The sequence below is a fragment of the Orycteropus afer genome, unplaced genomic scaffold (genome assembly GCF_000298275.1).
Source record: "Orycteropus afer afer isolate SDZICR_OR568_19922 unplaced genomic scaffold, OryAfe1.0 scaffold00183, whole genome shotgun sequence".
Lineage (NCBI taxonomy): Eukaryota > Metazoa > Chordata > Mammalia > Tubulidentata > Orycteropodidae > Orycteropus > Orycteropus afer.
Genome location: NW_006921770.1, coordinates 1,459,340 through 1,474,417, shown reverse-complemented (window position 1 = coordinate 1,474,417; position 15,078 = coordinate 1,459,340). Strand labels below are relative to the sequence as shown.

The 15,078-nt window shown below is 39.6% G+C and overlaps 1 protein-coding gene across 1 annotated transcript in view; it reads left to right on the top strand.

Moving 5' to 3' along the window:
- Nucleotides 1-1,971: 1,971 nt before the first annotated feature.
- FYB2 (FYN binding protein 2) overlaps nucleotides 1,972-15,078 on the top strand; it is a 92,773-nt gene continuing 79,666 nt past the window's right edge. Inside the window, 3 exon segments of the mRNA XM_007947414.1 lie at nucleotides 1,972-2,725; nucleotides 5,460-5,621; nucleotides 8,099-8,136. Of these exon segments, the coding sequence (XP_007945605.1) occupies nucleotides 1,972-2,725; nucleotides 5,460-5,621; nucleotides 8,099-8,136 (954 nt within the window).

Here is a 15,078-nt window from a genome sequence, read left to right as displayed (position 1 = left end):
CTTGTTGATTTTTTCTATTGTCTTTCTATCCTCTGTTTCATTAATTTCTGCTTGAATCTTTATTATTTCCTTTCTTCTGGTGATGACTATATGCTTTCCTGCTGTTCTTTTTCTAATTGTTGGATATGTTGGTTTAAAGTGTTGATTTTGGCTCTTTTTTTTTTTTTTTAATGTGTGCATTTATTGCTATAAATTGGCCTCTGATCACTGTTTTTGCTGTGTCCCAAAGATTTTGGTATGTTGTGTTTTCATTATTGTTTGATTCAAGGAATTTTTGAATTTCAATTTTTATTTCTTCTCTTACCCAGTCTTTCTTAAGGAAGGTGTTGCTCAGATTCCATGTGTTTACTCTTTTTCCATTGATCTTCCTATTGTTGATTTCTAATTTGATAGGGTTATGATCCAAGAAGATGCTTTGCAGTATTTCAATGTTTTTAAATGTATTAAGGCTTGCTTTATGGCTTAACATATGGTCTATCATGGAAAATGTTCCGTGTGCACTGGAAAAGATGTATATTGTGCTGCTGTTGGGTGAAGTGCTCTGTAGATGTCTATAAGGTCAAGTTGGTGGATTGTACTGTTTAGCTCTTCTGCATCTTTGTTGAGTTTCTTTCCAGTTTTTCTATCTTTCATTGAAAGTTGTGTATTAAAGTCTCCCACTATGACTGTGGAGTCATCTATTTGCCTTTTCAACTCTTTTAAAGTCTGATTGCTTCATCTGGTTTCTCCTTTGTTGTGGAGGATCTTGGTAGCTTGTCTGCCTATTCTGCCATCTTGCTGGAAGTTCCTGTTACCCTCTTTTTCATATACTGAATTTGAATTGCGTTCCCCAAGTTGAAAACACAAGAAAATCACCTAGGCTCTTATCAATAGTTTCCATTCATGATAGCCTTACTATATGTCACACACTGTGATAGAAACTTTACAAATGTTGTAGCCTAATCCTTTTACCACTGGACAACTTATTTTTTATGGTGAAGCTTCACTTAGAGGCAAGGTAGAGTTTCCCAGTGTATTTGCCTACATGGTAAATAGTGGAGTCAGGATTTGAACCTAGCTATGTCTAGTTCTAAAGTTTGTTCTTTTTCCACTCCATAGTGTTAAGTACAACAGCCAACATATAAATAAAGAGCTATGACAACACCAAGGAGATAGGAGAGGAGTTAGCACTGCCTGCCATGCTTAAGGAAATCTTGATGGAGAAAGTGGGCATTGAAGTGCAAGAAAGCAGATGACAAGTAGATGGAGGTGCATTTTGTGAAGCAAGAACACATAAACAAAATCAAGATAGTGGAGAGTGTGTGGTTTCTAGGAACACTGTAACCAGTTCAATTGGTTTAAGAGTAGTTTTGTTAAACTATAAGTCCCTAGTGATCATAAACCATTTTCTCTTTGCTACTAACCAAGAGGTTAGTGGTTCAAACCTACCCAACAGTGCTGCAAAAGAAAGGTCTGGTGATCTTCCAAGAAAACCCTGTGGAGCTCAGTTCTACACTATAACACGTGGAGTCATGATGAGTTGGAATTGACTAGACAACCATGAAATTTTTTTTTTTTTTTTTACTTTGGTGTTGGGCTATGGTTGGGAATTATAATTCCATCTTTTGAGCTAGTACTTTAGACTGGGACCACACTTTGAAGGATCTTGAGTGCCATACTAAGGGGCTTGGAATTTATTTTTATTGGCAGTGGGGGTCATCCAAAGGTTGTATCATGGAGTTGATCAGTGATTGTTAATACTATCTCCTGTGTAATGTCCTATGTTATGAAGAAATTAAACCTGTTTGAAATCTTTCAAAGGAGAGATGATTTTCATTCCAGGTCACAAAGGTGAGAGTGTTACTGGCTAATGTTGTCCAATAGATAAGTGATCATGTTACATTGGCACTTAGAGTCTGTTAACACACACACAGAAGTCAGCTAATCATGCTGGCTTTTTTCAGGAATAATGGAACACTTTTGTTTTATTTTATGCTTTAGGAAAGAGTAAAAAACTTCAAGGAACTTCGAGCCAAATTTCAAAACACACTTGATGCTCCACTTCTTCCAGGACCCGTTAAATTCCCAGCAGGTATTTCTCAAAAGGATTATATCACAAGCATACAGTCAACCCAAGTTTTGGCCAATGGAAAACCCCTCTCATCCCACCAGAATAAGCCCTCATCATATTGTTCCAGTGGTGATCCTCAGCCTCTTACACTTCAGAAAATGAAGCTGGCCCAGAGCAGCAAAGTTCAGAAATATTCTGATTCCCCAGCACCTCTGGAAGGGTCTTCTGGGTCTGCCATAAATTCACAGGTGACCTCTCTGCTGTCAGAAATCAATCAATCAAATGAGATAACTGACAAGGAAAAAGTCATGGTGACCAATAGCTTCAGAGACAAGCTTTGGAACTGGGAGAAATTTTCATCTCAGAAAAGTGAGGTGTCATCAGCCATCCTCCTTGCTAATCATGGAGGTAGGGCCTCCCATCTGGAAGAGCAAAAAAGCATGGGGTGTTCTCTAGAGCAGCCAAAGAAGCAGCTGGAAACAAATGAAACTCAGACTCTTCTTTCCAAGAAGCACTTGATGGCCCCCAAAAAATCACTTGCCTCTTATGAAGATTCTTCTTTTCTACTTTCACAACACAACAGGAAGATCCTAGAGAATCCCAGACCTGAGAGGATACCAGCAGTGAGCGCCTCCACACCTATTGATGAGTGTGAGGATACCAGCCAGGTCACAGGTATGAAATATAACCCCATCAGACTGATGGAGGGCTCACTGTTTTTTCTCATTCAAAGCCTATTGACTTAAGGTGGTCACTTATGTGCAAACTCCATTCCATCTGCTAAATTGTAATTTCAGATTGGGAAAGGTATTTCATCTCTGGGTGTTACATTGAGAGATACTTTGGGAGAATACAAAGATCATGGGCTTTGTAATGAGGGGAAGGCAAACTTGGTTTTGAATCCAATTTTAATTCTTACAAACTGTATTAACTCAAGCAATCTGCATAACTTCTCCTGTAAATCTGATCCTTCTTCAATATTCTGTGTCTTGGTAAGTGACACAACCATCCTTCTAGTTGCTGAGGTCAAATACCTGGGAGTCTTCTTCTATTTTTTCCTCTCCCTCATTATTTGCATCCAATCCATCCGATCTTAGTTCAAACACCAAAACATATTCTGAATTTCTTCTCTTTTGTCCTTCTCTGCCCTGTGTTCTTATTCAAGCCACCACCATCTCTCACTTGGATCTCTGAAACACTGTTAACCCTGCTTCCACTCTTGTTGCCTAATCTGTTCTCCTTCTAGCAAGCAGAGTGATCCTTCTAAAGTGTAAATCCAATTGTATCATTCCTGTGCTCAAAGTAGGTCAGGCAATTTTGCCCTTGCCTACCTCTCTTATCATCACCACCTTATCCTTTTTGCTGTTTCTCAGATAGACCAAGCTGGCTTCATCCCAGGGTCTTTGCACTTGCCTGTCCCTCTGATGTAACTTACCCCAGGTCTTTAAATGTCTCTGCCTCTCATTTAATCAAAGTCTCTGATCAAGTGTATCTGCTCTAAGCTAACCTTATTGATTATTCTGTCTGAAATAGCTACACCTCCCCCATCACTCTATCTTCTTGTATTGCTTTAGTTTCCTTTATATCTGCTTTCTCTATCTGGCATATTGCTATGTATTGTTTTTATGCGTCTTGTATGTTTTACATAAGCTTTTGCAATTACTATTCCCTCTTCCTTTTGCACCCTTCTTTGATCTTTGCATGGCTGCATTTAAGTCAAACTTCAACTGACACTTTTCTAAGATAAATCTTCTCTAATGTCTCTGTCTAAAGAGCACTGCCTTACCATCACCAGTGCACACTCTTTCAAATCATCCTGTTTTTATTTTCTCCAGAAAACTAATCAATCTCTAATTATTTATTTGTTTGTTTATCTATCACCAGTCTCTTCCTATTAGAATGAAATTTTCTGAGAGGTGGGCTATATCTCTTCATGTTCTCAGTTCTGTCTCCTAGAACAATACCTGAGACATAGTAGATAAGTAATTGTTGATGAAGGAATGGGAAGGAGAGAAAGAAAGATGGAAAGATGGCTAGAAGGAAAGAAAGAAGGAAGAGTGGAGTTTCTTTGTTAGATGCAGCTATTGAGAGGATTAAATAAGAAAACTCATGCAAAATGCTTAACACAAGACCTGGCAAAAATTAGGAACTGAATTAGTAAATAGAAATTCATCTTCACAATGCCTTCTCTTTGATAATTTAAAGACTGAAATTGTAAGGGACTTGGGGAAGCCTGATTGAATGTCTGGGGCTATAGCCACCTGCTAGTAGGATAGGAAGGAAGTTTCCCCTCCCCTCTTAGATTGTAGAGAACAGAAGGCTCTGGAGGAAGCCATACAGATTATTGGTTTTAGTTTTAGCATGGATGACCCATGTGGTCAATCACTAAACTATGTAAGTATAAAACCATGGCAATTGGATTGTAGATGATTTTTGTGTTTTTCCTAGTGTAAGAAACAGATATGATTTATATATATATATATATATATATATATATATATATCCTAAAATATATAGGAGTTTGGTTTATTTATGCAGAAGAAGAAAAGTCTATTATATAATATCCATAGGTGCCCAGTTGCCGTAAAACTCACCTTAGCCTGAGCCTTGGAAATCAAAGAGAAATTCTTCCTTCTCTTTCTAGATCCCATGGTATTTTCATTCATAAGTGCTTGATAACCCTTTCAGTGAACATTTACAGTGCATCTCCTCTGACATAGGCCCTTTGCTTGCTGCTGGGAGGAAGTCAATAGTCCTGCCCACAAGGAGCCCATATTTACTTAGAACAAATGCCATCACCACTAATATGCTGTAATACCGATGCAGACATTTTAACAATGTGCTGTGAGAATAGAGAGGAGAAAGTGGGTAATTCTGGCCTTGATTTCTGGTGGAAATCTAGAGAAGCTTCCTAGAGAAGGTATTACTGGAGTTGGGCTTTAAAGAATGAGCCAAACTTTGACAGGAGAGAAGAGTGGGAACAGCATTCCAGACCCAGGAATGGCATGAACAAAAATTTGGATATATGAGAACTTTTTTAAAAATTAAATCTGTTTTTTAAAAATCAAATCAAATCTGGATCACTACCAGAGGTTTGAGTGAGAGATGTTTGGGTGTAAGATTGGGGATATAGGATATAAGTGTGGTGAGAAAATAAACTGGAAACAGGTTGGGCAGTGTAGTGTTTAAACACTAGAGTATGGAGTGAATGGGTGTTAGGTGGAGAAAATCTAGCTTCTTCCTCTGGGCATCAGGGACATGATCAGGTTTGCATTTGGGTCAGATCACTCTGGTTGCTGGATGGAGAATAGATTGGGAGTAGGGCTGAGGCAAGGAAACCAGTCAGCTTTCCCTGACAATTCATGAAATGGAAATAATAGTAACCTACATGGCTTACTGTCTTGTTCAGAAAAGCAGCACAATGTCAAGCACCACCAGCTTCCCAAAACGAAGCCCTTGCCTTCTGTCAAGTCCCTGGGTCCTCCGCCCCCAAAGCCCACTAAGCCCCCAGCTGTGAACCTCCAGGCCTTCCAGAAGCAAGCAACTGCTATTTCCAAGACCCACAGGGAAGGTAAGGAATCGCACAGGGCCCTGCACATAACCAGGCAGAAGTCACGGTGTCAGTGCCTGCATCCCTCATGTTACCTCCCACCTCCCTCTCCGCATTAACTCCCAGGTGACAATGCAGCTCCTGCTTTTCCACAGGGCTAGACATCCATCACTGCTTGTTCTCAGTGGAGGCAGTGGCAGCTTGCCCAGGAAATGACAAATCTGCAGAAATTGGCCCCTTATCACTGCTGAGCCAGCCTGCTTCTCCTGAGAGCAATGCATTTGATCACTGGGCATCTGGCCAAAATGAAGAAAATGAAAAGTCACGGAGCAAGGAGGCAGTGAACCTTTGTATTTTCTGTAAAGCCTGTGTTCTGAACACAGCTTGTGAAGAAGGAAGGGCAAGGGAGAGAAAAGAACGGAAAGTTAGTGTGAACTTGACCTGAGATTGTTATCTGGGTACTCTTAGGCTCTGTGATCTGCTTTCAGACTTTAATTGAAGGGAAACTTGTCCCTTCTGGTCCTTTCCAGGAAATGAATCATTCTTGAGGGCTATTTTTCTGTGCCATTTTGTGTTTTCCTCTATTATTTAAAGAACCACCTTCTCATCCCCTCACCACCTCAACCACAGTCTGATCCTGTTGATAGTTTCAATGCCTTTGTTTATGTTCACTCTAATGAAACATGAGGGAGGGGAACATGCCCTTTGAGATGCCATGAAGTGCTATGCTGACATTTGTTTTGCAGTGGCCAGATACTGAGAGAGCAGTCCTTGATTGCTTTGGGCAACCTCATGGTTAAATTTCTATAACTCAGTGCTTCTCAGACTTTAGCACATATCAGAATCACCTAGAGGACTTGTTGAAATAGGTTTATGGCTGTACCCCCAGAGTTTCTGATTCAGTTGGTCTGGATTAGGAGCCTGAGAATTTGCTTTTCTAGCTCTGATAGCGTAGTGCCTAAGGCACTTGACTGCTAATCAGAAGGCTGGTGGTTCAAACCCACCAGCCACTCCTCGGAAGGAAGACAGGGCAATCTACTTCCGTAGTGATACTGCCTCAGAAACCCAAGGAGGGGTCGCTATGAGTCGCTATGAGTCGGGTCTGACTCGACGGCACACAACAACAACAACAACAGCAAGTTCTCAGGAGTCCTTATGTGGCACAAATGTCTAAACATTTGGCTAATAACCAAAAAGTTTGAATCCACTCAGGGGCACCTTGAAAGTAAAGCCTACCAAATCCAAACCAAACTCACTGCCATTGAGTTGGATCCAACTCATAATGACCCCTCTTTGGGTCTCCAAGGCAGTATCCCTATGGAAGTAGATTTCCCAGTCTGATCATAGCCCCGTGGAGTGCAGTTCTGCTCTAAAACTCATGGGTTCACCATGAGTCAGAATTGACTTGAAGGCAACTAGTTACTGGTAGCAAGTTCCTAGGGGTGCTGATGCTGTTGGTCCATGGACTCCACTTTGAGAACCACTACTAAAAGTCATCTTAAATCTTATCATATAGAAAATTCTGTATGGAGAAGTGGATCTCTTATAGGTATAATTTACTAATATGGCCATCTCCATATCAAAGAAGGCTAGGTATGATTTTTATAAATATTATGTAATTCAGAGCTTAAACCACCTCTCTGAAAGATAAGGTGGTTGTCAGCATAGAACAAAGTATTAAGTGATTAGTGATAAAATGGATTTTGTAAATCCAAACTCCTTCCCTCATTAACTATTTAAGTTTGGGTATGTTCTCACTGAGAATCATTTTCCTTATCTATAATAATGCCATAGAACTCACAGGATTATTGTGAAGATTGAATAAGATGAAGCATAGAAAGTGTTTAAATAGTTCTTGGCACTTAAGCACTCAATAAACCTTTGATGTTACCATGAATTCAAACACACACGTTGAGGCCAGCTCTGTGATGGAAATGAGAGATTAAGAGATAAATCCTGTTGAGGTTTTGGTCCTCAAAAAGCTCAAAATCTAATGCAAGAGACTGTACCCACAAATAAACACAATGTAGTATGAGTGAAGGAGCCTGGGTGGCACAAATGATTGCACTCAACTATGAACCTAAAGCTTGGCATTTGAACCCACCAGAAGCACTGCAGCAGAAAGGCCTACCAATCTGTTCTATAAAGATTACAGCCAAGAAAACCCTATGGTTTTCACACATTGCATCAGCATGAGTCCACATGTTTATAACCATTAAAAACTCTATGGAGAGTTCTACTCTGAGACACATGGGGTTTCAGTGAGTTGGCACTGACTCGACAGCAATTTTTTTTTTTCCTCCAGTGTAGGTGAGGTTTGCAATGCAGCTCTCCAAGACACTCTCATTGGGAAAGAGGGGGTAGAGGGAGGAGCTTTGTGGTACAGGTGAGCCGCCACTCAGTACTATGTCTCTGGGGTCAGGTTGTCGCACAAGCATAATTTACTTTTCCCAGCTGCTGCTGATGCATCTTTTTAACTCTGCCTCTTGCTCTTGCAGCTACTGTGGAAGACAGCAACCTGCCTCCAGAGAGGTAAGTGCATGCCTCTTAATTGTGCAGAAGCCTAGCCCATCAGCAAGGCTACTTAGCCTACCCAAGAGTAGGCAATAAGTGAAAGCCAAGAATGTATTTCTCAGAAGGGTTGAAGGGAGAGCAGATTTATAAGCAATGAACTGCAACTTTTGTTTCAGATGAAAGATTAAATAAACTGCATTTAACTACCATGCTGACATTAAGTTGCAAAGAAGGTCCTCTGAGGAACTTCTATTTATTACATGGTTGGGTTCAGTAAATTGAAACATCAGCTTCCATAGTCATAAATTGAATTAGAGGCTAATGAAGGCTCTGGGCAGCCAGTGTAATGTTAGGAATTGATGGTATAATAAAGGGCCTTGCATTTTTGGTGTACTCATTCTAAGAATTTTGCCATGGGGTATCAGTTCTTTAATTCATTCAACTAAGTAATATGTATTGAGCTCTTTGATGTGTCTTGCATTAAACTGGCTACTTTATACAGATTTCCTTATTTCATTTTCTCAAGAATCCTGCAAAATTGCTGCTACTGTCCTTATTTTACAGTTAAGAAAGCAGGCTCAGGTTATATGCCATTAGTAGAGCCATGATTCAAAACCAGGTATACCTAAATTATGCCAACTCACTTCCCTTACAATAATGTTCCTGTTTCCAAGAAGGTAAGTCTTAGTAGGAGAACTATTTAAAAACATCATGTACTTATTCATTCAGCAAATATTTGTGATGGTAGAATGTGTTAACCCTTTCATGACCCTTGGAGCATATATTGTCCACCAACATATTCAGCCTTTGGTAGCATAGTGCCCAAGGCACTTGACTGCTAACCAGAAGCCTGGTGGTTCAAACCCACCAGCCACTCCTCGGAAGGAAGATGGAGCAATCTACTTCCGTAGTAATACTGCCTTGGAAACCCAAGGAGGGGTCTGACTCGATGGCACATAACAACAACAGCAGCAGGTTTCTTGGAAAGCTTTTCTACCAGTTGTTGTATGGGCTACTGCCTGGGGAGGGCCTGTAGAACTGTATGAATCTGAAGAAACCGGCCTCACCCCACCAATCCTACCACCACAGTACACTTGGGACATAGTGTCCTACATAATTGTATCAAAATCCTTATTACCTCAATTTTTTGTTCATTGATTATTGAAAGCACATGGTATCAACAAAAAAAAATCAAAACAGAAAACAATTCAATCATGAAAGGGTTCATTGTTGCAGTAGAGAAAGGTACAAGATTTGGAGGTTGTACAGATAAAGGAGTGGTCACTTTTGGGGGGGAAGAAAGTCTTTGTAGAAGATGTGTCACTTATCTATTGCTATAATTAATACTACATAACAAACCACAACACAACTTCAGTGGCATTCAACTATAAATATTATGTTCATGAGTCTTGGGGTTCAACTGATCTGGGCAAGGCTCAGCTGTGTTTGTCATCAAGTATGGGTTATCTAGAAAACTTTGCTGATGTTGGCTGGGGCTACACAGTCATCTGGGGTCAGCTTGAAATTGGTTGATTTTTATTGTGTTGGCTGGGATGACTGGGACAGCATGCATTTCTCTTATTCTCCAGAAAGCTATCCGAGGGATGTTCTCCCAGCAGTTGCAGAAGACAAGCAAGAGAAGCCCAATCTCTTGATCACTTTTCAAGCTCCAGCTTGTGTCACATGTGTCACTTTGGTCAAAGCAAGTCAGGTCAAGCTCAGAGTCAGAGTGGGTAGACACTGAAAATGTCCATAGCAAAGGGCAGGGATCCAGGAAGAGGTGAAGAATGAGGGCATTAACCCATTCTTATTTCACTTCTCAAATCTGTCACTGAAGAGGAAACATCTGAAATGAGCATTCAGGGTGAAGATTTGCTGGATAAGTTGGAAAGGGACACTATAGGGAGGAGGTACGAAGTAATATGTTGTACTTATAGAAGCTAGAAATTACAGTAGAGTTAGAGTATAGAAAGCAGTGGGATAAAATGGAATTGTAGAGGTTGGCAGGAACCAAATCATGGAGCATCTTGTATACCAAGGAATTGATCAGACAATCTTGTTCACCAAGGAACTGATTTTGGAGTCCTGAGTACTTTTCATATACTCCAGCAACTCTTGCTTTGCTTATCCATTTAAAAGAGTTAAATGACAGCACAAAGTCGGTCAGTGGAGTCACATCCTATGTGCATTTATGTGAAGAGAATACAATTAGATGGCTCAAGCAATTATTTTCACTAATATTTTTTCCATGATTATAGTTGAGGGGACCGTGTAACTCTGCTGTCCTCTGATTTGGTCTCAGTTCACTTCCTTCATGCCTCTCATGCTATGAACATTTCAGTAGGAATACGAGTGTGCTGTGATTGTAGTACTTAACTTGTTGCTGTTAGTTACCATCAAGTTGGCTCTGACTCATGGAGACCTTATGTTTAACAGAACGAAGCATTGTCTGATCCTTTACCATCTTCATGAGTTGGTTTGTTTGAGTCCATTGTTTTGGCCACTGTATCAGTACAGTCACTGAGGGCCTCCCTTGCCTTTGCTGCCCCTCCACTTTAGTAATCATGATGTCCTTTGCTAGCAATTAGTCTTTCCTGATAACATGTCCAAAGTAAATGAACTGAAGTCTCACCATTCTCTCTTTTAAGAATTCTGGTTGTATTTCTTCTGAGATGGATTTGTTTGTTCTTCCAGCAGTCTACAGTATATTCAATATTCTTAATGAACATTGCAATTCAAACTCATCAATTCTTCTGTCTGCCTTTATCATTGTCCAGCTTTTGCATGTATATGAGAAACTGAAAAGATCATGGCTTGGGTTAGATGCACCTAGAAATCAAAGTGACATCTTTGCTTTTAAAAAACTTTAAGAGATCTTTTGTGTTAGATTTGCTACAAATTGGCTCTAAACCAAGTTGATTTCTTGATTGGACACTTTAACTAAAGTGACAGCAATTTGCTTCACCATGGAGGATAAGCTTGCTATGGTGGACCTACTGGAGGCAGTAGTCAATCTCCAGTGTGTCATCTTCCTAAGGGATTTACAAGGGTAGTTTTACCTATACCCTCCTTCAGCACCTGACTTTAGAACCTGAACCTCATCCAAGATGATACTTTTTTGTGCATCAATTATGGTGGGACATAGTCCTGTAAGAGGGAACCACAAATGTGATAAAGAGGAACCAGAAAAATAAAGGAAGCTTCATGAAAGATGAAAGAACTTGAGATGTGTTCTAAATGATGGATAGAATTTAAATAGATTTAATCATTTGTTCCCCTTATTAAGCTAAAAGTTGGGTGAGGGTAGGATATTGTTCCTAGAAATGACCATATTCCTTACATATAGTTGAAGTTCAGTAAATCGATGGATGAATGGATGAGTGGACATCCAAGTTCTACCACTTAATAGCTGTGTAATCTTGGACAAATGCCTTAACTCTGTAAACCTCAGTTTCCACTTTTATGAAATGGAGATATCAATAGAACTTAATTTATACAATTGTGATGAGGATTACATGGAATTATGGTTGTAGAGTGCTTAGTACAGTACATCTAAAAAGTGCTCAATAAATCATGGCTATTACATAATCTCCCATCAAGTACAAGAATCCACACGGAGAAGTTTAGCCTCTTCAAAAATCCATTGGTGGGAGGGAACTCAATACCTGAACAGTCCAGTGCTTTTTCTTCATTGGGATAGATTTTATTCATCAGTGCATTTACTGAGCATCCACTCAGTCCAGTCAGGGACTGTTATAGACAATGAGAATACCATACCAAACCAAATCAAGCCCAATGCCATTGAGTTGATTCCAACTCATAGGACCCATAGGACAGTAGAACTGCCCCATAGAGTTTCCAAGGCTGCAAATCTTTACAGAAGCAGACTGCCTCATCTTTCTCCTGCAGAATACTGATAATTTTGAAATAGTGACCTTTCAGTTAGCAGCCTAATACTTAACCACTGCACCACCAGTGCTTCTTAGACATTGAGAATACAGTGGTATGCAAATCAGAAAAAAATTCCCTATATACAGACACACATAAAATTCTTTGAAAATATATCTTTCTTTAAGTTGATCTGAGGAAAAAAAAAAAAAGAAAAATTACCCTCCTACCCTAAACTTTCAATCATCTGTCCAAGATCTATTCTTTGATACAACAGACATTACCTTTACCCCTACTTTGCATGACAGTTCTTACAACATCTAAAGATTACATTCTTCTCTAAACTAAAACTCTCATTGTTTTCAACCATCATTTACAAAAAAAAAAAAAAAGTCTTTTTGTTTTAGCTATATTTCTATGGATACCTATTTTAATCATCTTGTTAAGAGCTCAGTATACCTATAATAGTCATCTGTCATTTCTGGATCTCTTCATATTGTATACTAAATGTAAGAGGCTGAATTGTATAAGAAGTACAGGTTCTGGGGTCAGATTAGCATAGATTCAAATCTTTCCTCCACTCCTTATTAGTGACCTTGGGCTAGTCACTTAACAACCCAGAACTTTGATATCCATAACTGAAAAATGGGCACTATGGTAGTATTGACTTCATTATGTTATCAGGAGGACTAAATGAGATAAATAATATAAAGTATGGAGCACCCAGAAGATGCTCCATGAATCTTAGTTCCTTCAATTTGGCCTTTCCATTCCTTGGTGTCTCTAAAATACTAATATCTCATTAGTACTCAACAGTGATGTGGCTCTTTGGAGGCTATTTTTTGTCATCACTTTGTCATGCAAACCAAGCTGGTTGGCATCCCTCCCAACTAAGTAGCCAGTGTTTCTGTGAGCAAAGCAGGTTTAATCCTAGGGCAGCAGTTGACACTGTCAGTACTTAGCAGAGTTGGCTGATGTTTTATTCATTAGCTATAAATATGGCTTTTCCTCCATTAAAAAATGTCAGAAGGTAATCCTGACTCAGGGAATCCATGACTCAGACATGTAAGGAAGAGAGAAGCTGTTTAGTGCAGGAGTGCAGGAGTAGAGAAGATTTAGAAAGCACTGTGCTTCTCAAATGAGAATCTGGGGCTGGATTCTCAGTCCACGGCTTTTCCCTCCTGAACTTTTTAATTTTGTGTTTTCACTTTGATGATAATCTTGAAAAGCTAACATAATCCTATTTTGAATCTTCTGGATGACCTCTTTCACATTTTGGAACATGCTTTTGCATCTGTGTTTATGATGATATTTCTACTTCTACCCCACGTTTAGTGGGAAACTCAACTGCCTTCTGGGGCTGTGCAGATTATGTGACTGTGTTGAGTGGGCTGTGTTAGGTGGTGGGGATGGTAGCTGCTGTGGACATAATACTTTCAAAGTAGAATTATAATGTTAGGAAAAGTATCGTGGCTAAACAAAATGCATCTGTAGTTCTTATTTGAATAGTAGTCAGTGTTGTAAGGAATCCCTGGGTGGAGCAAACAGTTAAGGTGCTCAGCTGCTAACTGAAAGGTCGGTGGCGCAAGTCCACATAGAGGCATCTTGGAAGAAAAACTTACTTCCAAAAGTCAGCCACTGATAACCCTGTGACACACATGGGGTTGTCATGAGTCAGAATTGCCTTGACAGGAACTTTTTCTTTTTTAAAGCTATAAATAAATTTTTTTAAAAATAATATTAGGATAGTGACTGGGGATTAGGAGTGGAATAAAGGAAGTCACTTTACCTAGGAGGGTCAAGAACAGCTTCTCTGAGAAGCAGACATGTGAGTTGAGACCTGAAAGATAAGGGCTTAGTCACAGGAAAATCTAGGAGAGGGAAGAGTGAGTGAAAAGTTTCAAGGTAGGACCTCCCTGGGCATGTTTAAAGAACCAAAAAAAAAAAAGGCCAGAATAGATGAAACAAAAGTGAGCTAAGGGAATGGTGGTAGAGAAGCTGAGAGGCAGGGGTAGGGGTGGGGGGTGGTCATTCAGATTTTGCTCTAAAAGCATTAGGAAACCATTGGGGAGCTTTGGCCAGGGAGTGACATGAACTGATTTTTATTTTGTAAAAATGATTCTGGGAACTAAACAGATAATAGATTCAGGGGGAAACAGGTAGAAACAAGAAGATAGCCTAGGAAGCCGTTGCAACAACAATAACAATAACAATAACAATAGCCAACTATTAGTTCGTTTCTTCTAAGCACTTTACATACATGATTTCATTTATGACAGTCTTAGGAGATAGATAACATTATCAAGTTTTGTAGATGAGGAAATTGAGTCAGAGAGAGGTTAAGTAAAGGTATGACCAGGTGGTAGAAATGAAGATTTTTTTAAAAAATATAATGGATTCAAGATATGTTTTAGAGAAAAATAGCAATTGCTGGATCAGTTGTGGGGAGTGAGATGTGAGGGAAAAAGAGAAATCAAGGACAATTCCTAGGTTGGTTGCTGTTTCCATTGTTGTTGATATTAACATACGTGCAGTGCTTGGTGCAAAATCAGTGCTCAGTACAAGACTGATCCTTTGTGAAATCTATTTGGAATTGCTTTCTACATTAAGGAAGGAGAAAAAAAAAAAAAAGCATGTCATTGTACATGCAAGACCAGGAGCTCTTAAATGTGGATTTTAAAATATTTGCAATTACAGTGCTCTTTCCTGAATGACTGCATGTCAGGTCATTAGGATGGGGAAGACCTGATCTGGTTGACAAACAGCAAAGCAAGCTCTTGTAATGGTATTTGGTAGGAGAAAATGGGTTCAGAGACCTCAATGTGCAAAATTACAATACTATTGTGGATAAGAATCAAAACAAGGAATTGTTTTAAGTCTGTGTCCTATGGATTTTTGACCCAGAACATTCAGGTGGCTTCAGCTTAAGCCACTTCAATAACTTCTTATTATCCATTTTTAATTGGACTCCAGGGAACACACAGGGCCACTGTTTGGTCTGCTTCTCATAAGGGCAGTTGTGGTAGGAACAGTGGATTCACTTAGGGGTTCTGTCTTTCATATTTTCAAGTATTCT